The sequence below is a fragment of the Falco peregrinus genome, chromosome 3 (assembly GCF_023634155.1).
Source record: "Falco peregrinus isolate bFalPer1 chromosome 3, bFalPer1.pri, whole genome shotgun sequence".
Lineage (NCBI taxonomy): Eukaryota > Metazoa > Chordata > Aves > Falconiformes > Falconidae > Falco > Falco peregrinus.
The window spans coordinates 34,348,838-34,376,752 of NC_073723.1; the positions used below are offsets into that span (position 1 = coordinate 34,348,838).

The 27,915-nt window shown below is 40.5% G+C and overlaps 1 protein-coding gene across 2 annotated transcripts in view; it reads left to right on the forward strand.

Moving 5' to 3' along the window:
• The first annotated feature begins 1,128 nt into the window (after positions 1 to 1,128).
• Positions 1,129 to 27,915, forward strand: part of MMP16 (matrix metallopeptidase 16) — a 194,193-nt gene continuing 167,406 nt past the window's right edge. Inside the window, exon 1 of one of the 2 annotated variants that reach the window (XM_005233026.4) lies at positions 1,129 to 1,595. In XM_005233026.4, coding sequence (XP_005233083.1) covers positions 1,464 to 1,595 — 132 coding nt within the window. In that variant the 5' untranslated portion in view covers positions 1,129 to 1,463. The remainder of the gene's footprint in view (positions 1,596 to 27,915) is intronic. The other variant, XM_055798756.1, reaches the window with a different exon arrangement.

The following is a 27,915-nucleotide window of genomic DNA, read 5'->3' on the forward strand; positions in this document are numbered from 1 at the left end:
AGGCTATGCTATAGGTCTTTCACGCACCATATGACCATATATTTGGACACATTAAAATAGATTTTCAGTCAAACCAGACTTTGTCCGGCTTGTTTCCGTCACTGGTAACTACACCATCACCAACTCCCTTTCCGCGAACTTCGTCAGCAGCGACGCCCGACGTTCTCCCGAGCCGCCGAAGGGCCAGATGGCCCCGGGGCACCCCGACCCTCGTGCCATGGTCCTCCCTCGCCCGGGGCTGCGTTCGGGCACACCGCCCCCCCCGCCCCAGCCACCCTCCAGCCCCTTTGATCTGCCGCTACGCGCCGCGCCGCCGCCCGCCCCGGTGCGTGCCGGGGTAGGCCGCACGGCAGCGCGGCTGGGCTGCCTCGGCTAAACCGGGCGGCACCGGGGTCGGGACGAGCTGCGCGTCCCCGGCCCCTCGGTGGCGGCAGGGGGCGGCCGAGGCTGAGGGACCCCCGCCCCGCCGGCGCCCGCCCGCCGCTCGCACAGGCCGCGCCAGGCGGGCATTCCACGGGCGCTTAACGGGAGCAGCGCGCGCACGCTCCGCGCCCCACGGAGCGGACCGGGAATCCCGGCGCGGGCGGTGCCCCCGGGCACACGCGGTGCCCCAGCCGCGCTCGCGGCCCGCAGGGACAGTGGGCGCGTTCCCGCCGCGCCGGGCCGGGCCGGGCCCTTCCCCGCCCGCAGGCGAGGCCCGTCCTCCCGCCGGGCCGGGCGCTCGCGCGGCTGCCTCGGCACGCGCGCGTGAGGGAAGGCCGCGCGCTCCTCCCCAGCGGCCGCCCACCGACGGCCGCTCCCGGCGGCAGAGCCGGCTGCCGGGCGGGCGCGGCCGTACGGCGGCGGGGCGGCCTGGTGCGCCCGTCGTCTTTAAGACGCCTGCGGGGCGGGGCTGTGTAGGTTTCGGCTGAACATTCTGGAGTGGAGGGGAGCGGCGGGGGGCGAGGCGAGGCGGGGTGCCGCCCCGAGCCGCGCCGCCCGAGCGGAGCCGCGCCGAGCCGAGCCGACCTGTGCCGAGCCGAGTTGCGCCGCGCCGCCGGGCGGCCAGGCCAGCCTTCCCCGGGAGGAGGCGGAGGCGAAGGCGAAGGGGGAGGAGGCAGGGGAGGGGGAGGAGGAGGGAGAGGAGGGAGGACACGGGGAGGCGGTTGCTGCTGCTGGGCAGAGGAGTCGTGCAGGAGCTGCGGCTGCACTCGGACGCCACATTCCCTCCTTACGGGACTGGGGGTGAGGATGTGCGAGAGCTGATCCTGCCGCCGCCGCCTGTGCTGAGAAGTGTCTGCTCCTCCTTCTCCTCCTCCTCCTCCTCCTCCTCCTCCCCTGCTGTGGGTGAACCTGCGCTACGGGCTCTTCACCGACACGGGGGAGGGGGGTTCGTTTGTTTGTGTATTTGTTTAAGGCAGAGAGAGAGAGAGAGAGAGAAAAAAAAAGCGAGAGATCTTCCGTCCACTGAAGCACAGTTCACTATGATCGTACTCGCATTCAGCACTGGAAGCCGGTTGGATTTCGTGTCTCAGTCCAGGGTATTTTTCTTGCAAACCTTCCTTTGGATTTTATGTGCTACAGTGTGCAAAGCGGAGCAGTATTTCAATGTGGAGGTAAGATCAGCCGTATGCGTGTGCGAGCCTGTGTGCTTCCCCCCTCTCCCTTTCCCCCTTTCCTTTTTATTTTTATATCCCTTGGATCAAATCAAATAGCCAGCCAGCCATGTCTTCCAGCAGCCAGGGCATACGTCTGTGTGGGCTTTCTTTCCAGCAGCCGGTAGCTAGCTCCCCTCCCTGAATTACCCCGCCTGATGGATGCGTTTCAGCCGGAGATCCCGTTATCCGCGGCAGCACAAAGCGCGATGCCGCGCTGGAGCGCAGCCCGTGCCGCCCCGGGAGACGGGAAACCCTCACCCCGGGCACACGGGAGACCTGGGGCGTTGCGTGTACCCGCAGCTCAGGGAAGGCTCTGGGAATGGCTTAGCCTTAAGATACCGCGCTACTGCTGAGTTTCCCCAGCCTGTGGTGTGGGGGTTTTCCTTTTTTTTTTCCTAAGAATGAATGAAAGAGGGTTATGGGGACAGAAGGAAACAGACAAGGGATTTTGGCACTTTCGTTGTGGTACAGTATTTTACAAAATAGGATCGTTTCCCCGTTTATATGTAACAAAAAGTGTTGCCACTAGAAATCGTGGAACAAACGACATGAAGGTGCGACTACAGCACAAAAGTTAGAGGGTGTGGAGGACCAGGAAAACAGGATTTTTTCCAAATGAGAAAGAAGAGTAAAATGTGTGGATACTTAGATAGGGCAAGCCCTGAGAGTTTATAGTGTCAGTGAGAATTCAGTGGACATCCATTTCCATTCACTCTTCTGTACACTTTCAGTTTTCCTGTTTGGGGTTTTTACATAGTGCTTTTTATTAAGTGACATTCCTTTACCGACTTTATCATCTTTGTGTATGTTCTTTCCTCCTTTTTCTCCTTCCTGTCACTTCATTAGTTCTGCTGTGAGCAGTTTTTCTTAATGTTTCAATGTGATGGGTGCATTTCCCTCTTCCTTTCCATGTCAATTAAAGCTCTTAATCTTTTTTGTTATGTGTCTCCCTAATTTATATGTGCTCTTTAAAATTCTAATACATAGTTCTGTTTTTCTGTTAGATCCCTGTGCTCCCTCACTTTCTGTCCTGCCAGCCCCCCTCGAAACTTTCTGCTGCACCCATACACCACTCTCACTCATTTCTGTTTCTAGTTTATTTCGTGTCCTGGGTTCCCACAATTCTTTCACTCAGAGAAATGGAGTCTTGTCTTTTCCTCTGTCTTGCACATATGCACACTTGCTTGTTTTATGTGAGCTCTTGTTCGCACTCAGCGACGCTAATTTTTGCTACTGTCTCTGGCAAGATTGCTCCTGCAGATGCTCTTCCGTTCCTAGACTGTCTCCCTTTTTGTCTGAAGTTCTTACCAGTACTCCTTCTCCCTCTGCCTCATGCAAGATCGCCTTGTGTAAGAAATCACTTTTTCTTTCCCCATGTCTGTTTTTCATTCTAGTCCTTCCCTCTCTACAGGCAGTTTCCCTTGTCACATGCAATTGTCCTCTCAGTTTAAGAACACACACCCATACCTTCTGTCTTTGACTTGTGCCTCTCCAGAAACTTGTATTTTTACTCCATCGTTAAGATCTCTCCTGATTATAAATCTTAGTCTTTTTTTTGCTGTCATCTTTACTGTAGTCACTCTTGTTCATTCCTTATCACAAGTGTACATCTGTGTTTCTGTTTGTAAGCTCTTCGGGGTGCAGGACTTGTGTCTTTTTACGTGTTCATGTGGTGTGTAACATGCTCGAGTCTGGAGTACAATTGTGAGACTTTAGCTATATAAATATTAAGGTCGCTAATTTCAGAGCACATATTGAAGTTTTATCCTTCTTTTGCTCGTGTCCTCAGCTGCCTTCTTTTCTGATGAGCAGGGGAAGGCAGCGTGGAAGAGAGGAAGTTGCTCTCTGTATCCTCTCCAGGCTTCACAGGCTGGCCCCCTGCAGGGTATAGGGAAGAAATTCCAGCGACAGAACTTTCTCCTCCCACAGTAGTCTGCTTCGCTGGCATCTGGCTCTGCTGGAGAGATGGGCGGCAGATGGAGCTAGTGTGGGAGGAGAAAAAGATTGGTTTAGTCAAGTGGAATATGAACAGGAGGCCAACTCCAGTCAGAAAGAGGTTTTATGAGGAAAGACGGGAAACACTTTCATTTTTGCCACCTCTTCCATATGGAAAACAGCACATTTTGAGGGCAAAGGCAATACTGAGAGCAAGAAACACTGTTGGGTGGAATGAAGTGTGTGACATGTGTGTGTTGAGGGAACATATTTCTTCCTTTTGAATTGTGCTATCTCCTGTTCTTCCTCCCAGCTCTTCTGAAACAAAGTGTGTTGTCATAATGCCAGTGCTACCACTCTCTTTTCATTTTAAGTCTCTGCACCACATATTTCTGGGAGCCAGACAGTCTTCCAGGGAATTACTCTAGGATTTAAAACTTGTCCTAATATGGGGCTTTTCCCGAGGCCACTGACTTTGGCTACTATCAGTGACATGGTCCTGGGCTAAATGCACCTGAGATTTGCCCCAGAACAGCCATTGTCATGTTCACATTGTTTGGATAACCCTGAAAATTCAGCTTTCTTATTTGGAACAGCAAAGGCTAAAAGCATGGAAAATTTGAGGCAAAGGACTTGGCAACAGCATGTATGTATTCTGCTGTACAATCCTCTGTGTCACCACAAGTGCATAAAACAGTTGTACTTAATAGTAAATTCTGAAAATATGACAACTATTTCTTATGACAGTAAGAATAAATATTCAAAGTAGTGTTCAGGAAAGAAGTGGTATACATATAGCTGAATAAAAGGTCACCAAAGAAATGCTTAAGATAGCTAGAAAGCAGATTTCCATCCCCTCCACACCCCACCTCCTCTTCTTTCTTGTCTCCAAATAAAGTACATTTAATACCTGTTAAACATCATAAAACGCAGACATCATTTATTTCCTTTTTTGTTTTGTCTCATTTAATCCACATTCCTGATTGATAAGCAAAGTTGTGTTGTAGTGTTGGATTTTTTTGGTTGATTTGTTTCTGTGTGGGTTTGTTAGGCTGTGAGCCAGGGCAATTCTTAGAAGGTATTACGGGAGCTCAAATAATGTTATCTTTTAAAAGAAAAAGACTAAGCTGAAGTTTAGAAGCTTGTGTGAACATTATTGTTGCTTATAATTTGGTTGTCCCTCTGTAAAATTTCTTTTAACTAAATATCTACATGGATGAAATCCTCTGGCTTCCAATGATAGCTGAGTTGTCAATTCTGAAAGGTATTCGTGTATGTAGTATTTAATGTAATACCCATAGTTGAGTAGGATTCAAGTCATGGAGTACGGGACTCTGGAGGGGCACCCTTGCACTCTGAGTCAGTGAGAGCTTTGTGGTAAAGATGCATGAGAGGTGGTTGTAAACTGGTAGTTTAATCATGAAGAAGTTTAAGATTCACATAGTCTTATGTGTAGGAATATCTTAGTATTAATTTTCGAAGTTCACTGATTACCAGTGGCATTTTGGTGTGACTTTGTTTCTGACATCATGAGAAAAACTAAGGACTGCACTGTTAGCTCCCTGTTCTCAGCGCTGAACTATTGCTCCAAAATGATAACTTCAATGAGTAAGTGGAGTAATGGAAGAGTATGTCCATCAGTGTAGTTTTTCTATTTTCAACTGTTTCTGTACTCTAGCAGAGGAAGGTATGGATCAGTGAGATAGTGAATGGAATAAAAGTTACTGAAAGGATGTTTTAAATGTAAAACTGAAACACACAGAAGATAATCCCCGCCCTGCCCCACACTGGGTTCCTCACTAAAGTACTAATAGCTTGTGTTGCTCAAAGATAACTCCTCTGCATGTTATTGGGAGTGTCTATAGATGGTTTTTCACAAGTATCATCCATATAGGCTATATATATATATGTCTCAATGTTTTCCTAAAACCAATAATAATACTATTCTGTTTGAACTGGTATTATCCTGTGAGTTTATCTTCTAATCTTACTCATTAGTTCATGTATATTTCTAAATAATAAGTATGTGTATATTTAATTTACTATTCAATAGTCAATATTAAAGAAACTGAAAAACAATGTCACCTTTTTGTTAAGGGAAATACAGTTATTGAAACAAGAATACCTTGGTCAGAAGACAGGATCTGCATGAATCTAGAATGAGATTAATCTCCGAATCCTAGTACTATGTATGCTTAGTCAGCTGAGTATCTGCATAAATCCTGCTGAGCAAAGAAGTGTTTTTAGAATTGCACCTAGTTTCATTGACTGTATGTGTCATGTGGGAAACACTAGAGAGAAAGCATGCTTCATCATCTCTTTCCTCAAGCTGGCAGTTACGCTCTATTTCCTTTTTACAAATATATAGGCTTGAATCCCTAGGGGACATCTTAAAATTACTCTTACTTTAGTATGAGCAGCTCTTTAAAACAATACAGCCGTTTCTCTCTTCCCATTTTCAGAGGTGGGACAGTTAAATTGCATATTGTGGAACAAAATATAGTGGAATCCAAGCTTCTGAAGAATACCAGGAGTTTCCTTCATGGTAATAACTAGTTGAGAACCCTGCCGTTCTGATTGTTAATAAACTTTACAATTAGCCTTCTGCTCCTGCTGAGTGGTAATGCATGACCATAAGCTTTGGGTCTTCTAAGCTTAAAACCAGACCAGTTTAATTCTTCAGCTGGTAATTGAAAAGGTATAAACATTTGGGAGGGGAAAAGTTCCTCCAATATCAGGTTTACACACTTTTCAGCTAGTAGGATTGCTTGCCAGGTTTGTAAGCACAATACAATATTTTTATAACTTTTAAAATGCAAGCCCAAAACTATGGGGAAGCAATTAAGATGCTTTTGGTATAACTAGTGCTATGTGTCCTAAAAGGAATTTACAGGATCTTCTGCATTGTTTTGAGTTGCAGTCAGTATGCATGATTCTGTTACTTAAATTCTGAATCTTAGTCTTGCATAAAGTATGAACAAAATTAATTGGATTTTTGTTAGAACAAGAAGTTCAAACAATATATTAGAAGGATGGAGAGGAGTTATGGAATCAGGTGGAGGAGGTGGTTAGTGAGTGAAATATTAGTCAATAAAAAATGTAGATACAAAGTGGTATATTTGCTTATTGAGGAAATACCAATATTTAGAAAACCTCCTGTAAAGGCTTTTGATGAGCAGATATATCGAGACAAGGAAAATAATCGAAAAGTTATGTGTCTGATAGGCAACAGTACACTTTTCTGTAATAGAAGGCAAATACCTACTGTATAATGAACTGGGTTCCATTTGGTACGGAGAAATAAATGTGGTGACTACTAGTTGGCAGAGTGCATTCTCTGCTGCAATTTGAACAATAATTCCCGTTTACAAGAATTCCAGTAGATCAATTTGCTACTGTAAAGTAAAAGAGATTATTTTGTGCTACTAATGTTGGAGAAACTTTATGGATTCTGTTGCCTGTATTTTGTTAAAAGACAAATAGAAAAGGTGGTCCCAGTTCTTATGAGTTCATAATTGACATAGCATGTTAGATCTTAGGTGCAAGACATATTTATTTATAACTGTAGTTCATCTTATTTTCCTGTTGCAATTTTTTTGCTGTTTAGTGTTTAAACATCACAGCTATTAGTGATTCCCAATTCTACAAAAGAAAAGAAATAAAATTGTTAAGAGGTTTATGTAATCACCTTATGTAGTGCAAGATAAACATATCAAAATATGTATTCCTAATGTTTTCTGACATGAGATCTTACTAAAATAAATACCAAAAACCCCTTAACAAGCCCAAACTTTCCCTCTCTCATTATTCAGATGGCATAATGTAAAACTCCTCCATAACCATTCACTGTTTTTTCAGAGTGGATATATTGTGTTCTTTAACTGGTTTAAGATTTATGCTGCTCTTTGTCAGTTTTATTTGAATCCATCTAAAAGGTCAGTGCTTGCTCTAGGCATCTCAACTCTGCTCATGCACTCGGCAAGACTGAGTTGCAAGACTTTATAAAGACAGAATGGGGTATTATATAGATTTTAAAACATTTCAAACTGCATCTCTTTTCAGTATTTTAAGGTCTGTCTCATCCTTCTACTTTACCAAAAGATCATTTTGTGGAGTTAAAACACTGGAGGACTTTGTGTTGATGTTTTTTGAAGGTCCTTTAAGTAACAATGTAACTTTTTAAAGATTTTATTCTATTTAACCTATTTAAATTGCATAATCCATCTCATCTCTCTGCTTTGGGTTCCAGTTTGTTGCCTAACCTGTTCACTATCCTCAAACTACACTGTTGACCATAATCTGAAGGAGCAGGTTGAGTCTGTTTAATTTGTTATCCGTGATATGTCAAATGGCAGATTTGGTTTAATTTTGTACAAGGAAGACCGGGATTAGTGCTGCAAACGTGATTTTAGTTGGCATTGAAATGGATTTGAAAAATGATTATGATTAGAGCTTTATTCTTTAAAGAGAGGTCATGCTATTTGGAACCTTTATTTATTGGTTGCCTGGCAACTGTTCATTCATGTTGCTGCTCATCATCATTCATTATAAGAATCTTTGCTGTACAGTAAGAGCAATTAAGTGGTAAAAGTTTATTTCTGTGATGAATTAAAATTGACAGAAATTACAGAAATAGTAAAAAAATATTTCTGTAGTTTTAGTTATTAACTGAAATTGTTGGTACAATGTTTTTCTACTTACGAACAAACAGCTGGTTTATACCAGCTGAAGAGTTATCTGCATTTCAGCTGTGATCATAATGTTCCTAGCATACCTTTTGAGGTATTACAGCACATAATTGAGTTAGGGGCTTGTTTAGGTGTTTTTTGTCATGCTTAAGATCTCCTGTTAATTTCAAGATCAAGGCTTCAGGGTATGCGAAAACTTTCAGTGCTTAGCATTAGGCAATCCAATCTCAAGTGCTGAGGCTTGAACCCAGGATTGCAAAAGAATTTTTAAATTCTGTAATTAAAATTGCTGCAACAAGGGATGTGCAGCTGAAGCAATGAGCCACAATAGCTCTGTAGAACACTGAAGTCGCTTGATGCTTTTGCTCTGTAGAACAATAGCAGTTTTTATTACACTGTGAGAAAACATTCATAAAACATATTATTTGACAATTGTTTTGTGACTGTGTATGAAAAATGTTTTGCCTTCTTGTATTAATTCTTTATGAATCATATTGTGATTGACCCTTGTGTGGAATAACAGCGTGGAATGGAACAGTTGTGCTATTGAGGATTTGTAACATTGCGAGAAATGTTGGAACAATTTGCTTATGGCTGCATCTTAAAAGAACATCTGGCACTGTAGGGCCAGGGTGGGAGTAGATTTCTCTCTCTGCTGCTACCTCTTGGTAGTAGTGGCTTTGCCTCTATACTGGATGGCTCAGACCTTGGAGAAGGAATATCCCTCTAGAACAGATGCCCTCTGCTTTGAGCTTCTGGTTGTATTAGCTCACAAGTACTCTTCATACCATGCCGTGGTTATGGGGGTTGAAATTAATTCTGTAAGACAAATCTATATTTTCATCTGCTTTTCCCACTCACATGATGTGCCTGTAACACATGAAGATACTGTTATGCATGTTTCCCTTTTGTGAAACAACTGAACTGGTTTCACAGTTGCATAAATAATTTGAAAAGAAATGCTAACCTCAGAAAATCTGGTTTAAAAAAAAATTAATTTTTTTTTCCTCATGATCTTGTAAAAAACCTGGTTGTTTCATTTCCTTGGTCCTGTTAATTTTTGCTGACATGTAATCACATCTCCATTTACAAGTGTGAAATACAGGTTGGCAAGGGGGAGACTTAACTTTTCAGAAAATTACCAGCTGAAAGGCAGTTGGAAAATTACCAATTTTCTTTAAAACATAGATAGCGAAACAGAAAAACAAGCATCCCTTTCAATGGGAACAAAGATACTTAAATATATCAGTGGATATTTACAAAGTGTACCGAAGAGGAAATTGCTTCCTTTTTGTACTGCATCCGGGTCTGAAGGTGATGGTCCTGTCATATTTTTCTTTCTTACCTCAGATGTTGGTTGTATGATGCTCTTCTAGGAAATTGCTTTGACCCACTGTCTTTGCAGAGAAATTGACGATTGTATTTGGCTATATGTCATGGTTTACATGCTGTACAGAATAGTAATGATACATTTAATTGTAAGTAAAATAAATGATCTTGTTTCCACACAATAAAATCTAATATTATTACTAGAAGTAATAGTATTACATTGCTAACTGTACAGGATGATTTTGGTCTTGGGAAGTGAGGCTTTCCCCCTCCCCTCCTTACTTCTATGTGTTTTAAAAAGTAAAAAAACCAAATCCACAATCCAGGACTATTTTCCATTTTAAAAATTTTATTATTGATTATGAAGTGCTGGATTCTGATATCTGTGTCCTTCATTACTGGTACATGGAATGTCAGCTTTGGAAAGGTCTTTATTATCTCTTTCTCTGTTGCATGTATTTTTAAATACGTAGGGGAAAGGAGGCTGTGTGAGTAAGTGGCTGAGGCACTGTGCTGGGGGGCTGGAGGTCTGGGCTGTGTGTCCAGTTCCATCATGAGTCTTCGTATCTATCACACAACTTACCCATCTTTGTAACCTGTTTTGCACAAATGTGATTTGGACTAATTGAAGAGTATTTGCTGGCTTTTCCAGTGCATGTCAAGAACAATAGGAGTGATGTAAAAGAGCCAGGGGTATACCTTCACCATTCACTTGTCTCAGGACTGTTTCACTTTTTTCATGAAAAGTAGTAGAGGGATATCATAAAATATAAATACAGCATTTCAATTTGACAATTTGTGTGATCATTCAGATAGTGAATGTGTTCAAGACACAAATACCAGAGCAGAAAAGGGGATAAACTTATCTATAACACTTCAAACCATGATGTTTTTTTAGTTTAGTATTTTTTTTAAATGTAACTAGCAAAACGTGGTAGAGAACATTGTCAGTAGGATTACGTGAAGGATGTCATTAGATGACTGAAGATAGAGAGTATCAAATTCTCTTTTAGAATGAAAGTTTGAATAGGATAATTTTTGTTACCCAAATATGAAAAAAAATACTCTGCTTCAAAATGTATTTAAATAAATATCAAAGTCTTTACAAATAAAATGGGCTTTGGATCAGATTGTAAATGTTACACAGTGCAAAATTTAGAACTGTTCTATTTTTGAATGATGCACTATTAAAAAATTGTTCCACAAACATTCATGTTGCCTTGTCATCACAGTACCTAAACTTCTCCTTTTTTGTTTGAATATTTGTGGATTTTTATGAAATACAATAAAAGATTGGCCTTTCACTGCCCCAGGTATTAATGTTTTTTATTAGACACCACTCATAGGCAGACATGCTGTTCGCATAGCCCTGGATGTTAAAAACTTAATGGTGGCAGGATGAGGCACAGGGGAAATAAGAGATTTGCTATGCTGACATGTTAAGTATGATGAAGTAGAAACCGAACCTTATTCTTCAGGGTTCCTGTGCCATGAGTTCACCTTATGACCTTCCTTCCTTCTTTCCACTTCCCTTATTATGTAATTTTTCTTTTCCTTGCTTCTTTCTTTCTTCTCTCATTTTCATCCTTTTTTTTTTTTTTTTCTTTCTTTTTTCATTATTTTCTTTCCCCTCAGCTTGTCTTCCTGCAGGCTATTATCTGCAGCCAAGGAAAATCATCAGTCATTACTGAACCGTAGAATCAAAGATCTTAGGGATGGGAAAGATGTATCAAGGGCCTGCTTCTCTGCCAGTGCAGGATTGCTAACAGCTGGATATTTGCTGGGGTTTTGTTAAGTCTGGTTTTAAAATCCATAGTGGTGGGACTTCCAAAACTGGTAGAAGTACAGTAGGGAAAACTACAGTGGAAGAATTCTTTTCAATAGACTTTTCCTTTGGCTACAGGCAACAGTTTGAAGTTGGCTCAGGTTAGGCAGTATAAAGTGATGTCTGTTCTGTAATCCAGGATCATGGGAGCTGTTTATGAGCATAGGTGGCATGCAGCGATTGGTAATTTGGTGTATTTCTTTGACTTCACAAATTGAAAAATACAGGAGGAGCAGAGAGAAACGAAGGGTTGGTTTAAATCTTCACTCCATTTAAAATTCTTAGTGCAGTTGAAACGGGATAATGCTGTCTGATTATGAAAGATATGTAGAAGCGTGTGGATTGCTGACACTGTCTCAGCGGGGCTTGACTAGTTCATGATGATTTCCTTGAAGTACTGTGCCTTGTGTTTATGTGTTACTACCTAGTGAATAAAATTGGATATTAGTAGGAGTGTTATGAATATCTAGATATTATGCTCTGTTAAAAAGTCTTATTTTGGAATTTCACACATCATTGTTGTGGTCAGAAACACAGCCTTAAGGATGTTCATGACATTGGCACATACAAGCTGTCATAACGTCCATGCTTTGCAAATTATCTAACGCTTGGGAAACAAAGATCCCGATTGAATTTGTTTGCTGGTATACATCATGACGAGGTTTGTGCAGGATGATTTGCATGAGGTATGTTTTCTTGCAAGCGTGCAAGCTGCACATTTAGATTGAGAAAGCGATTCAGTCTGAGAGAATAGCACTTAAATTTAGGTGTTCAAATGTGCTGTACATGTTTCCTATATATTAATAACAGTCTCCTCCCTGAAGTCAATGAAACAGAGAGACTGATTCAGCCGACCAACCAGTTAATGTCTGTGTCAGTGAACTCAATCTTTTTCCTGGACTCTGCTGTTAGTATTGACTGGTGGTGGGGTTCAGTTGCTTATGTGTTGGCATTCTGTACCATGTAAGGTGTCGTTGGCTCAGATCCACACAAGGCTGGCAGAAATAGTACGGGACATAAGAAAGTTTCATCTTTTTAGGCCAGCAACAAGGAAGGCAGGATGTGTCCCCCAAGTCATCTCAGATGACACTAGAGACTTCTGTTTAGGTAACTAAATCCTATTCTCAATTTCAAGTGATGGTGGAGGGTGTTGAGACACCTATGTCTATGAGGCTGCCCTGGTAGGCACTGGCAATCAGATGTCATCATTTGGGGTTGAATCCCTTCCCTCTGCACTGGTGGGATTCATTACGCTTGTCTGGGTACCTGGTGCTGTTTAAGCCCTGTGAACTACGTTGCTTGGCCTCTAGATAATGTGAAAAGCATGGGCCTCCTAAAGGTCCAATGATGTATCTGCCAACCCCTGGATGACATAATAATCTCAGATCACACCAAATACCTGTACTTCTGACAAAACCAAGAGCAGAACTCTCATTTTTATGGTAGTACAATTTTTACCCTGTCACTCTGGTGCCCTGCACATTATTAAATACGTTTATCCCTTAGTGCAAAAGGTTAACACTTTCTTTACATCTCATGTATTTTAAATATTTAGTTAGGGATATAAAGAACACAGCATTTCTCCACTGGCAACAAGGCAGTTTTGCTTTCAACCATAATGAGACCAGGTCTGGGCCTGTTTAAATCTGTGTGAAACAAACTACTTAACTTGAAACAAGTACTTACGGCACATTTGATAAACTTGGTGCTTCTGACTGTTATTTGATGCCTTCCTATAAATTATTTTAAAGGCTGCCTTTCCTTCCTAAACAGGCAAACCTCTAAACAGCTATTTGTTGCCCTTGAGGGGAGATAACAGAATGTTAAGCATTTTTATAAAAAGTAAGTAATTAGGAAATATATTTGAGGAGACTAAGCTCTTTAAATGTCTGTTGTCTGATAGACAGTCCCCAAGAAGATAAAAATGAAAATGACATTTTAATAATTTCTTTGGGTAAGAGCCCTAGGCCCTCAAGAATAATTAGCTATGTTTTCAAGTACTTTTGTTATATAAAGTAAAATGTGGATTAATTCCACAAAAAATTTACACTTCTGTGTTAATACCAAAATCTGTAATTCATCATAGGCAGATATGTAATTTGATTCATTTATTTACACTACTTGCTTTAGGTCTTCAAAACTGTGAAATTAACTGGGTCAGAATAAGAGTGTTATTGGCCAGTTTATATATTTGCTTATTTATTTATAAGTCCAAATTTTGAAATACCTGAGCATACGAGCTGATGTACTATTTAAATGAGCTTTCTGCTAGCATGTAGTTACAGAGAGACTAGATCTGTTGATTTTTAGGTCGGCATTTGGGAAGGAAGAGTGATATATCTGCAGTCTTTTATTCCAGAAGAGCTTCCTTTGTAATATTTAGCTCCACTCTATTGTTTTGCACTGACAGGCTCATTTAGAGAAAAAACAGTATTTTAGTTCCTTTGTGAATAATCCCATCATTTTTCCCGGCTGCCAAGAGAACTCACTCTTTGTCCCAGCAGCCAGATAAAGATAGAGTCATTGTTCTTCATAGATTAATTGCTTAGATGCCTTTTCCACTGAGATAGTAGAGAATTTTTTTCTACATGCAAGATCTAAGGACGTGATGTCAATTTAATTTGGACCAAAAGATTTGAATTCTATAGAAATACGTTCTTTCTTTAGCTTTGCTCAAAATAAAGATTCTGTTTCATTAAAAGGGTTTTTTAATGTCTTGATGAATATTCTCTTCCTTTTCGAAATTTTCAGCAGCAGAGGAAATATTTTTAAGGTGAAGCTAAGCTTTAAAGATGTTGGAACAATACATTCTGTGATGTTTTGTAAAAGTTACAGGTGACTAAGGACGGGAGAGCCTAAAGCAACTGTAGCTTTTCTCATGTTCCAACTCTAATACAACAGAGAAATTAATCATGCTTGTTAACTTTTAACATGATAGCTAGAAAAGGACAGATTGCGACTTTTAATTTTAAATGTCCTACAGTGTAAGGGCTTTGTAAGTGTTAACTTGTTTTTAGAAATAAAATAGCTACATGTGGAGTTGAAAATTGTGTAATGGTGTTCGGTAAATTATCTAATAAAAAACTATATATTTTTTATTTGGAACAAAGAATTCACAGAATTGTTGAAAGAAGTCAACACCCTTCAGATTTATATAGAAATGGAGAATATAAATAAGCTTCTTGCTCCATGCTTTTTGTTTTTTGGAGCTGATACACTACCTATGTTTCAGTTATAAGAAGAAACTATTCAGACGTAGGAAGAAGAAGAGAATCCACCCAAATCTGGTCTATTTTCTTTTACATAACTGTTATTTTTTCTACTTACATACCTATTATTCTAATAAGAGATCTGTGCCTAGTGGTCTTGATTGGAAAAAAATGATGAGATTCTAACTTCATGGAATTGGCCAGGTTGTGCCATTCATTTTATTGGGTCCAAGATTTTTCCTCAAGCTGTTTGGAAAGCACTTAATTGCCAAACATTTTAACTGAGTAAATTAAGAGTCTATCTTAAATACATAAGATAAATATTGGTGTGGAAATCCATAGGCTTAACTGGTACATTAGGGATAAAATTAGTACAAAAAGAAGTGGAGATATACTATCTATGCATAAACTGAATCTTGTAGTTAGAAGAAAGTTTAAAATTGTTAGAGGAGTAGTATTCTTGAACCACTTTCCAGAGGGAATGCGAGAGGGGTGATGTAGGGGAGAAAAAGTTAAGTCGTTCTGAGATGGGATCTAACTATTTAATGAAAGGGCTTACATAGTGTAACTTTTGTCATCAGCAGTAATGGATAGGATTCCTTATTTGTCCTATATCCTCACTCTAATAGTAATTTTCCTCACTGAGTGAGGCTGATGGCTGTGCTCACAGCCGTTGACTGAACATTTATTCTTCCGCATTTGTCTTATCTTAAGAACGCTATAGCTATTGTATTAGACTGAAAGTGTGGACTATATTGCATCAAGTGAGTTCTCCGCTTCATTGCTTTTTGTCACTTAATTCAGACAACATGTGTGAAGGTCTCTTTTGCACAGTAACTTTTTAACTTTTACAAACTTACTGAGTATTTAAGATTAAACCTATATAACACTGGCCATGGTGCTCACTTCATAGCTCTTTTCAGTTTTGATTGTCTTCAAAATCGTATTTGCTCAATTTTTGCTGCTGTTAAAACTTCCACTTCAAAAAGTAAAAATTTCTTTAATAGGAGAAGGAAAAAAAAAAGCACAGATTTTACTGCTTTTAAGCTAAGTTTGTCATTTCATAGCCTTAACTTGGTGTTTTGTGGCATCTGTGAGAGACATACAGAATTGTAGTGACATAAGACCAGTGTCCTAGAGGTTGAAGATTAGACCTCCAAAAGCAGTATATTAAAATACCAGTATCAGTAGCATCATGTACTTTTAGTCATAAACTAACAACTATTTGTTAACTAAGGAGGATAATTTAGGTAATTATATTTAAATAATGTAAATGAAGCAGTGTGCCCAGGTGGCGAAGGCGGCCAGTAGCATCCTAGCTTGTATCCAAAGCAGTGTGGCCACCAGGACTAGGGCAGTGACCATCCCCCTGTACTCAGCACTGGTGAGGCCGCACCTCAAATGCTGTGTTCAGGTTTGGGCCCATCGCTTCAGGAGGGACGTTGAGATGCTGGAGCGTGTCCAGAGAAGGGCAACGGAGCTGGTGAAGGGTCTGGAGCACAGGTCTTGTGAGGAGCGGCTGAGGGAACTGGGGGTGTTTAGTCTGGAGAAGAGGAGGAGGCTCAGGGGGGACCTTATTGCTCTCTACAACTACCTGAAAGGAGCTTGTAGGCAGGTGGGGGTAGGTCTCTTCTCCCAGATAACAAGCAATAGAACAAGAAGAAATGGCCTCAAGTTATGCCATGGGAGGTTTATATTGGATATTAGGAAGATCTCCTCCACTGAAAGTGTGTTCAAGCACTGGAACAGGCTGCCCAGGGAGGTGGTGGAATCACCATCCCTGGAGGTGTTTAAAAAACACATAGGTGTGGTGCTTGGTGACATGGATTAGTGGTGAACTTGACAGTCCTGGGTTAACAGTTGAACTTGATGATCTCAAAGGTCTTTTCCAACCTAAATGATTTTATGATTCTATGAATTTTAGACGAGTGTTTAGGTAATATAATTTCCTCCCTCCTCCTATATAATCAGATATTTTTCTTCTTATATTTTTATTTTGTTAGTTTAATTAAGACACATGAAATTTAAAAAAACAGACTGCTTAGTAGCTGACTGCTTAGATAGTATTTTAATGAGAAAAATGCCAGTGATTGATACATAGTAAATGGATATTGATTGGAGGGGGGACAGCATGATACGATAGACAGTTGACTGCCTTACAATATGAATTTAAACTTAAGAAATCCCATAGTGATTGACTTTGTGCTGGAGTCAGGAGTTGAAAATCAGGGGATGGGCTTTGGAAGAACTGGCAATAGGGATTCTGCTTGTTCAAAAATGCAAATAGGGATTTCAATGTTATTTTAATCATATATATCTATAATGGGGGGTATTTTAATTTGGAAAACATGTTTCTTTCATACAATTCAGAAAACATGACTTGGGTAGATAGCAGACAGCAAGTCATGAATTTCAGAGTAAGAGCTAATCAGAAAGGTACCATTGTATGTCAGATAAATGCAGAGGATGGTGTGGCTGTCCATTTTTAAAAAAGTGGAGGTAATAATTTCAGGCATTACTCTTTGCTTGTATTAATAAGTTTAGATTCAGCTTTTGAGGTGTAGTCCCACAAAGGGTCTGTCTAAAGATAGTAGAATGGATTTAACTCAAGTGCAGCTCAGATGCAAAACCCTAATCACATTAATGTTGGAGACAAAAAAGCATTTGAAATGCAGTCCCAGGTGACCGTAAACCCCTTGTCTTATAGAAGATGAAGCAAAGTCTGTGCAAGAAGGTATCCCTTGAGTTTACTGTGAATTTCCAGTTATGTTACATGGGTTTATGCTGAATGAACAATGAAGATTTTTGAAAGAGATCTGACTGTGTTTATATATAAAAAAAGTAATAAAACTGGTTGTGCACATTTTCTTGAGAGCTGTATGTAAAAGTGCTGATACAGTTTAAATGTATGCATTACAGATCTAACTGGTGTAAGTCTTCAGTATCTTTAATTATGTTGTGAAATTTCCAGCACAGATGGTAAACTGAAAAGGTTTGGATAAACTTTCATAACATGTGGAACTTCTGTCTCTTTCAGCTGCTGATTTGCTTGACGCAAGATACCAAGCTAATGGCAAGTTAACTTGCAGGAGTTAAGTTTGAAGATAACATATCATGTTTCAAAAAGTATAAAACTCAGTATCTGAGTAACTCTGTCTATATTGGTAAGCTAAGCAATGCCAGAGAAGTCTTCAAGCAGGGAAGACATCTGTCTATGCGATTAAGTTGTTTCAGGCATGATTTCAGCATGGATCAACTAGTACTCTTACTGACTCTTACTTAGCCTCCTGAAGGATTTGAATTTGAAATTGCCTCTGTGTGTTTAACAGTATGGAGGTGATCTGTTGTGTCACTAATTTTTTCATGCTGGAGGATGGTCTCAGGCACATTTATTAATTTAGACATGACCAGTCTTTTCTGTGAGTGTTCCTATACGAAGTGATCCTGATTTGTCCTGGTTGCTGAGTCAAGCTGTTCAGATGATATGTGAAGGGGAAAGGTCCAGAACATCTATGTCCTTGCTACCATTTGTTGCAGTTTCTGTCAAAAAATTGTGATGACAGACAGTGTTGGAAGACTCATTGTTCTGTTGTTTCTTTGGTTTTACACATCAGTATTTTCTTTGGGCTTGCATCATCTAGGCAGCCCAAACAAAGGTTAGCCCTAGACAGTTCTATGGTAGAAAGAGAATTTAATCAGATTTAAAGACTTGAGGATCAGGGCTTTATTTAGTATTATTCTGCAGTAGGATGGTAGCAGTGTATTGTGCCAGGGATCAGGCAGGTTTTATGTATGATGTAGCCTTCAAAAAACTGATATAATTTTATTGCCATTTGTTCCATATATTTGATTGAGTGTCAACACTTTGTATGCCCTGTATTGTATGCCTTTTGAATCTGGTTTCTTATGAATGTGTTTTTCTTCATTGTAAGTTTGACTTACATTGACTGACCATAGATAAGGCAGACATACTTTTACCCATCATCTCTAGAATGGTTAGTGGCAGGGTGAGTTACCCAACGCTGTACCAAAGCCGGTCAAACCTGAGCTGGAGGAAGCAGTACCCAAGTCTCCAGGTGAGAGAACAGAGTCAGCTGAAGCAGATGTGTTAAGTGTTACCCCTGGTAACGACCTACACAGCTGGCTGTCATGAAGTGCTTCCCTGCAGTTTATATGTTTACAGTTCCATGTTACAAGCTTCTATGAAGGTTGCAGATTGTAGATGGTGCAAATGTTACAGTGTTGTTCCACAGTCAGGTCCATTTCCCCAGGATGTCCCACAGTGGATGAAATTTTGCTAGAAAACGTGTTCCCTTTGGTGAGAACTCCAAAGATCCCTTTGTAGGATGTGGACAGTTTTATGTTGGTGTTTAACTGGGATGTGATTCAGGCATGAGAAGCAACCAGTGCTTGCAGTCTCCTGTGCTGAAGGTAAGATAAGTCAAAAGAGCTTTCCAGGACTCCTTCACTGTTTGGTACTTCCTGGGACAGTCAAGGAAGAGTGCCACTAAAAATTTTTTTGAACTGTATTTTTGGGAAGTGAGCTGGGATGATTAGCTTGTGTTATGTACTAGCAGCCCTCCAACCTCCTGTAGTAGCAATGATCTAGCATTACTAGCCTTCAAGACCACATTCATAGTAGTACTTAGATGGGAAAAAATGAACTGCATTTCTCTTCATAAAGCTTAACCTGTTACGTAGAAGAGGACTTTAGCCTTGATCCGGGAAAGCATGCTATTGAGAACTGTGTTTGGGGAAGCTAGAGTGTTCAGTGTCTTGAAAAGGAGAAAGCCCAGAGTGTCTTTTTGTCATTGATATTATTAGCCTTCTCTGATACCTTGTGAAACACTGTCTTCATTATAAACTGTGTAAACAAAATCAAGCTAGCAATACCGATTGTGCTTATTACTCCTACGCAAGTCAGATGTTTTCTTTTGATCTGACACCCTCCATTCTCATTTTGTAAGCCAATTCTTAATCTGTATGAGCAGCTTTTTTAATGTCTGACCTTGTAGGTGAAACTGCTGTGTGATGCAGCATTAACTGATTGAGAATTGAGATAAATAGAATGTTCATTGTGTCACATTTATCATCTATCATATTAGCAAGACATACAGTAAATTTTGCCATGTATGGTTTTTTAATGAGTTTTGAGTTACTGTGGCTGGTCTATGCAGCATATAGTTTTAAAGGTTTGTAAACGAGGCCATAGCAAGCATTTCCAATTTCTGCCCTAAAAGTGAAGTCAGTTATTGGATTGCAATTCTTCAGATCCTCCCTTGTTCTTTATGTAAATGTAGTTATGACCATATAACATATGGTGCTTCCTTTCCCCATTTTAACTTCACTTCTTTATTCTAAGTAGAAGAAAGGATATTGAAAGTACACCACCGACAATGAAATTCTGATAGTGAAATTGTGTCCTGACTGAAATTAATGGGAGTTTGACCTGTCTGTGGTTGTGGTTTCACCTGGAGCACTTCTTTTACAAAGCGTTCGGTTCAAGTGCAAGGGGACTGTGTCTGAAGCTATGGAGTCGCTTGTCAGCATCTAGAATGTTTCATGTTGCATTCGCTCTGTACTTTTCACTCGTGTGATTAGCTCTTGCTAACGTCAGTGCTATTGGTTGAACACAGCAGACTGTGGGATAACTGTAGTTCAGGGGAGTATTGCTTGCAGGATGATAATGTGGCTGATAATTTTCCAGAAATGTTTCCTGTGTGCTTGGCAAAATAGCTTCAAGTCATTAAGACTTACTTCTTTCAATTTTATTTGAAAATGTCAAAATACAACAAAATGTCAAGTGAGACAATGCAGATATTTAAACTGGGTGGGTGGGGGGGTGGGAATGGGGACAACAACTTAGCTAGGGATCCTTTGAATAAGGTGTCTGACAATTTTCAAGGTAGTGCCTCAGTTTAAACCACTTATAGAAAAAAGTGGTAAACAATTATCAATGTTTAACTTACCTGTATGTACCAAGTAGATATGTAACAGATGACTAGAAATATTTTTCTTATGTTTCATCATGTGTAAAATGAGGACATAATTTCTGCATCAACTTGAAATTATTTTCTCTCAAAATTAGTCTGAATGATCACCAATGGAACAAGATGTAAATGTTGCTACTTTGACCTAACCTCTTAGCTTGAACTCCATAACATACTAGGACAAATTACTTCCACTTCCCTTCCATGTGGAGGAGGGGAGTGTGAGATATATTGTACCACTGCTATTCCATTGGCATTAGCGGTGTTACTCCTTTGGCCAAGGACTGAGTGGAGTGTTTGTTTTAAAATAAATGAGATGGTCATATGTCACTGTAGTGACACATAGATCTGCGATACTGTTTGTGATATGCAAGGTGTATCTGTCCTACAGTACAGGGTGAAACACAATATCCTGAAGCTACTATTGACTCTACTTGCTAAGCCTGCTAGGTAAAGATACTTGGTTGAGCTCCCAATTGCAGTCATACTATGCTACACCTGACCCCAAAATTCCGATGTCCGAAGCCAGAAAATTAGCATGAGTATGAGTAGATCCAGACCTGTATCACTTTATTCTTTTTGGTTAGAGACCTAGGGGAGTCCCTTACTAACTTTGAAGTCCATTTTACTGTATTTCATTTTCTTAGTCTGCCTAGCATTTTGTTAAGCAGTTGTCATGGCTTAACCCAAGTAGGCAGCTGAGCCCCATACAGCTGCTGGCCCACTTCCCCCGTAGTGGGATGGAGGAGAGAATTGGAAGGGTAAAAGTGAGAAAACTGGTGGGTTGAGATAAAGACAGTTTAATAGGTAAAGTAAAAGCTGTGCACACAATCAAAGCAAAATAAGGAGTTCATTCACTACTTCCCGTCAGCAGGCAATTCATCAGATGACTGAGTTCAGTCATCTCCAGGAAAGCAGGACTCCATCATGCATAATAGTTAATTGGGAAGAAAAAATTCCGTAACTCTGAATGTTACTCCTTCTTCCTTCAGCTTTTATTGCTGAGCACGATGACATATGGTGTGGAATATCCCTTTGGTCAGTTGGGGTCTGCTGTCCTGGCTGTGTTCCTTCCCAGCTTTTTGTGTTCCAGCCTGCTTGCTGGCAGGGCAGCGTGAAAAGCAGAAAAGACCTTGACAATGTGTAAGCACTGCTCAGCAATAACTAAAACACTGTTTTCATCACAAATCCAAAACATGGTATGATACAAGCTACTATGCAGAAAATTAACATTATTCCAGCCAAAATCAGTACAGCACTTAAAACAGTGGAACCAAAACAAAGGTGTCCATGATTCCCAAGTGCATAGGAAGAAATGTGGGATGTCAAGATGAAGTGAAGTTGTGGTAGTAGTCTGGAGAAAAAGCTTTACATTCTTTCATTGCAGCCTAGCAGCTAAATATTACTGTATTTTATTATTACTGCATATAAATGTGCACTTGTTCAAAATGCTTGACAAACATGGGCAAATTCTTACGATAATAAAGCTGTGTAAAAGTATTATCTCTGCACTTCCTGTAATATTTTGTAGGACGTCTATTGAAACCTGGTATATATATGCTGGAAAATATTAGTCATCACTCCAGGCAGACTTTTCAATCCTCTGCTACAGTCCTGTCGTTCTTCTTGAGTCTCCAGTCTGTACTGCTTTCACATTCCAGGCATGCTCACTCTTTGTTTAGATATCCCGTTCAGTAGAAACCCACCATCCCTGGTGACTCCTGTGTATTTATCACATGCCATAGGAGTTATCTGTGGTTTGGTGGTAAAGTCATCAAGGCATCATGGTATGGATCCAAAAGTTCTTGCTCCAGAAGGCTTCCTCAGATATACCAGTTCAGGTATAAGTGGGATGTTTGGTAGTTTGATCTATGTGATTAAAGGCAAGCTGCAATACTTAATGCTTTTTGATACTAGTATGTTTGTACCATTCTAAGCCTTGTGAAAATTTAACAGACCATTGACAAAAGTATGTATTTTTTCTTTGTCAAACGGGATTTTTCTAGGATGCTTTTGTTAACCTATCATACATATACAGATGAGAAAACTGGCATCAGTTAGTGTGGCCAAACATCACTGCAAGAGCCAAAATCAGACAACGTGATTCATGTCTTTGGGAAAAAGTGTCAGACCATGGTGTCACACATTCTTTTAAATCCTTTGTACAGCAGCACGTAAGCCACACAATCTACAAGGGTTACAGAGGATAAGAAGCAGTGTAGATCAAATAACTAACAGCAGAGTGCATAAGGGATGCTAAAGGGACTAGGAGATGGAAGGAGACCCAAGCAACTGTAAAGAAAGGAGAAAATGACTTTCCTCTGTTTAAGGGTTTGGCTTCCCGTGACAGAAGACAAGGGCTTGTACATTTATATCCCGCTTTTCCCTTCCCCTAAGAGCATATAGAAGAAATAGGAAATTGCTTTGGGACAATGTGAAATTTAGTGCAACTCATGTGAACAACTATTTCTCTTCCTTCTTATGTGTTAAAAGGATCTAAATCTCTGTAAATAACATTTATGTCTACTGTAGAACTCCTGTACGTAGAAGAGTGAAAAAGTGGGCCAGCAGCTGAAAACCAAGTCTAAAAGAACCTATTTCTGATGTCTTCTATCTCCCACATGATCATGATAACAAAAGAAACTGTATGTCAGGACATGTGATTTTTCTTTATTTCCTTTGTTTCTAGAACATATACCCTCAGCAGCCACTGAATCCATCTGTTTAAGAATATTTCTAGCAAGTTTTCATGGTAATTGTTCTTTTTATACCTTTCCTCATGTCCACTTATGCTGTGTTCTACAGGAAGAATGTGTCAGCACACTTTCATTTATGTCTTTTCTTTGCACATTTTAGAAATAAATTAAGCTATATAGTTTTTCTTACCTTTCTTTTTACAAGTAACAGTTTGTAAAAATAAGAGATTTATTAACATCAATAGCTGCAAGGATTTACAGGAATGTATGTGCAATATTAATGAAAAAAATAGATCAGTTTAAGGCAGATGAATAACAACTCTTTCCAAGCTATGTGCATTCAGGAGAGGGTAAAAGGCCTGGCTGTGGCATTACGTGAAGGCTGGATTGAAAGTAACTCTCTTCTAGTCCATTTAAATCGGTGTGGGCACCAGAACCATTCAGCGTATTTCCTTAGCTGTCCGACACTTGCTGGTGTTTGTGCTACCATATCTAGATCTTTTTACACATTCATAATGAGGCCTTCAGATCCATGATACTCAGGCTGTTCTGTGTGCAGCCTTGGAGGCAGACCAGACCTGTCAAATCCAATGGAAAATAAATGTAATGGCCAGCTGGTTTAGAAGGCTGCAGTTAGATCATCGAGAATGAAAACTCCACCTGGAGGTCTGCCCTCCTCCCGTAGCAGAGTTTGGGCTTCCAGAAACTGAGCATGCTAACTTTACCTTTAATTTTAACTTTAACCTTTAATATTTTAGCAATTCATAATGGAGCAAAGAGACTACTTATTCGACTTTTCTGTCTAGAGTGCTTCAGAGCATCAGCAGAGATTTTTTTTGTGATTTGGTAGTCTCTTTCTAGACAAGGGAACTTTTGTTCTCTGTGTGATGAAATAGTGAAAAGATGTCCCACACGCCTGCTGTTCAGAAAATATGTGACGGTAAGAGTCAATCACATGTTAGTACATGGATTTCTGGATTGTTTCAAAATATTATTCTGGGGGGAAAAATAAAAATCTTCTCTAAACCCTAAAAAGGTATGTTTTTAAACTGTTTTACCTCCTTCCTAAGTATACAGCAAAGACAAAGGAAATAGATCAGTATCATGGGTTTTGGTGGGTGGAGTGGGATTTAGATTAGCCCTGGTGGTTCGGAGATGGGGTTGCGTGACTTTTTATCTCCTCAGTTTTTTGGGTTTTTTTTGGGTGGGGTGGTTTTTTTTTTGTGGTTTTTTTTTTTTTTTTTTTTTTTTTTTTGTTAAGAAATGCACTGATTTCCAGTTCCTATCTATCAGCTTTGCCTTGGGAGAAATTGGTCTCAAATTCAGTAAAGCTTACATGCACACAATTGCCAGAAGGGACACTGCTGCAAAATGTTGCGGAGCTTTTGTTTATGAACTTTTATTAGAATATGGAGAATCTGTGTGGGAATACTGGATATCAGAAGAGGTCTATTATGCCCACTCAGCCCTGCTATACTTTGCAGTTTTTGGTAAACCAAAGATCTGGAAGGAGAAGTGATAGACAAGGATAGTTAAACAGCATTGAGCCTAAGCAGAGGGTGAGATTGGCAATCATAGAGGAAAAACCTTAAAGGGATTGGTCTGTACTGGATTGAGGGTTCTGCAGCTCTAACAGGAGTGTGTATTGGAGGCAATCGGAGGCTCTGTAGGACCTTCTAGGATGAGCAGTCAGAGATGCTCCTCTTCTGGTTTCAGCGTTACCACACAGAAGTTATGTGGTCTTCTCACATGTGTCCTTATACTGTAAATTTTCCCATTATCACCTACAGAGAGCAAACTGTGGCTTGCAAAGGTTATTTATATAGTACTATGTTGTATTAGTGTGATGTCAGCGTTCCACAGAATCACTTTTTCCAATAAACATGTACGCTTGAGGATGTGGGAATCTGCTAGAGAGAGTGGTTTTATACAGTTTCTGGAATAAAGAGGCTTAGAAATGAGAATAAAATCCAGAACTTTATTCTAGGAGGTTGTAGAATGTAGTTTGTTTTAAGATTTGTACTTTATATATCTAATAAACACATGACCAGGCCCTTGCTTTACAGGTGGTTTTAGGTAATAAAATACAGTGATGCTTAATAACAGGTGCCTGGAGAGCAAGGCAGACGAAGAACAGCAATACACAGCAGGAAAAAAATGAAAGAATACTGATTATAAAGTTAGGTTGATCTACTATAAATATTGCAGAATAGCTTTTCATTTTTTCATCGATAAAGCATACAAAAATGCTGGTTTCATCTTGATGGAAAACATTAATTGAAAAATAAAACAACCCTTCAATAAAAAGAGTTCAAAAGCATTTTTCCTCTTTGATGTAATTTTTTGCATTTCTGACTACATTTATTTTTTGGTTTACACGATAAAGATGCCTGTCTTCTTAAGGAACAATGAGAAAACTCTGAATATCAGTGTTGTACAGCAGCTATATATAGGAGGGTAAAAGAAATCTAAGCAATAAATCTTATTTCTGCATTAGAATTTCATTTTACCCCTACAACTATATTTTAGTAACAAAAATGAGTTTTAAAGAGCATGTATCTTTAATAATTTGCCATCTGCAATGTATAGGATAATCTGTTTGAAGAGCAGCAATAGCTCTTACTAATAAGGGTGGGGTAATACTTCTGTCACATAAAATAATAGTTGTATCAGTGCAAATAGGAACTGCTTAATGACTCATTTGTCATTTAAATCTTTCAGTGCAGCTACAGCAGATGCTTTTATATCCTTATTTTGCTTCTTGGTTTTTTGCTTTTATTATACCTATTGTTCACTGCTGAAATGAGCACGGTTGCTCAGCTGATGCCATTTTTCATAGGCTCTCTCAGCAAGGGAGGGAGCAGGGATGAAGCTGCATGTAGGTCTCCATGGCGACCTTGGTCTTGGCCTGATGCCTGCAGTCGGGCCTGCTCACAAAGCGCCATACCCTGATGAATTATTTAGCTCTGCTAAAGAAAAAAAAAAAATCTACAGCAACAGGCTCCCAGTGAATAACTAAGAAGAGCAGTAAGGTGACATCAGTCAGCTTATACTGATGTGCTCAAGGGTTTTCACCAGCTAGCAGAGGGATTAGTTTGCACTTCCTTTTCTTAACGCTCTGCTATGTATCACTTTTCATGTTGAATACCCACATTTTGTCAATCTTAGAATCATTTAGGTTGGAAGAGACCTTTGAGATCATCAAGTCTAACCATTAACAAAGGACTGCCAAGTTCACCACTAAACCATCTTGCTAAACACTGCATCTATGCATTTTTTAAACACCTCCAGGCATGGTGATTCCACCACCTCCCTGGGCAGCCTGTTCCAATGCTTGAGCACACCTTCAGTGAAGAATTCTTTCCTAATATCCAATATAAACCTCCCATGGCATAACTTGAGGCTGTTTTCTCTTGGCCTTTCACTTGTTATCTAGGTGAGGAGACCTACCCCCACCTGCCTACAAGCTCCTTTCAGGTAGTTGTAGAGAGCAACAAGGTCCCCCCTGAGCCTTCTCCTCTCCAGATAGACAACCATATTTCCCTCAGCTGCTCCTCATAAGACCTGTGCTCCAGACCCTTCACCAGCTCCGTTGCCCTTCTCTGGACATGCTCCAGCACCTCAACATCCCTCTTGTAGTGAGGGACCCAAACCTGGACACAGGATTTGAGGTGCGGCCTCACCAGGGCCGAGTACAGAGGGAATATCACTTCCCTTGTCCTGCTGGCCACACTGCTTTGGATACAAGCTAGGTGGCTGTTGGCCTTGGCCACCTGGGAACACTGCTGGCTCATGTTCAGCTGGCCATTAACCACATGCCTAGGGCCTTCTCCCCCAGGCAGCTTCCCAGCCGCTCTGCCCCAGCCTGCAGCACTGCCTGGGGCTGCTGTGACCCAAGGGCAAGACCCGGCACCGAGCCTGGTTGAACCTCCTACAACTGGGCTTGGCCCATCGGTCCAGCCTGCACAGATCCCTCTGCAGAGCCTCCTGCCCAACAGCAGAGCAACCCCCACCCTCAACTTGGTGTCGTCTGCCAACTCACTGAGGATGCACTCGATCCCCTTGACCAAATGTTTTATAAAGGTATTAAGCAGGACTGGCCCCAGTACTGAGCCCTGGGGGAACAGCACTTGTGACCGGCTGCCAGCTGGATGTAGCTCCATTTATTGCCACTCTTTGGGCTCAACCATCCAGCCGGCTTTTAACCCCACAAAGAGTGCACCCATCCAAGCCATGAGCAGCCAGTTTCTCCAGGAGATGCTGTAGGAGCTGTTGTCAGTGGCTTTACTAAGGTCCAGGTAGACAACATCCACAGCCTTTCCCTCAATCACCAGATGGGTCATCTTGTGGTAGATCAGGTTTGTCAAGCAGTACCTGCCTTTTATAACCCCATGCTGTCTGGGCCTGATCCCCTGGTTGTCCTGTATGTGCTCTGTGCTGGTGCCTGCAATGGTTACGAACAGAGAATAATAATTCTGTGGGTTGATAGTGTTTTTCCTTTGGTGATCTTTTATTTATGTTCAAAGAAGAGTCTTTCATTTTCAACAATTTATTTTCACAGAGACAAATCATGACAAGAGTTTGACAGTGTCATATACTGAATTAT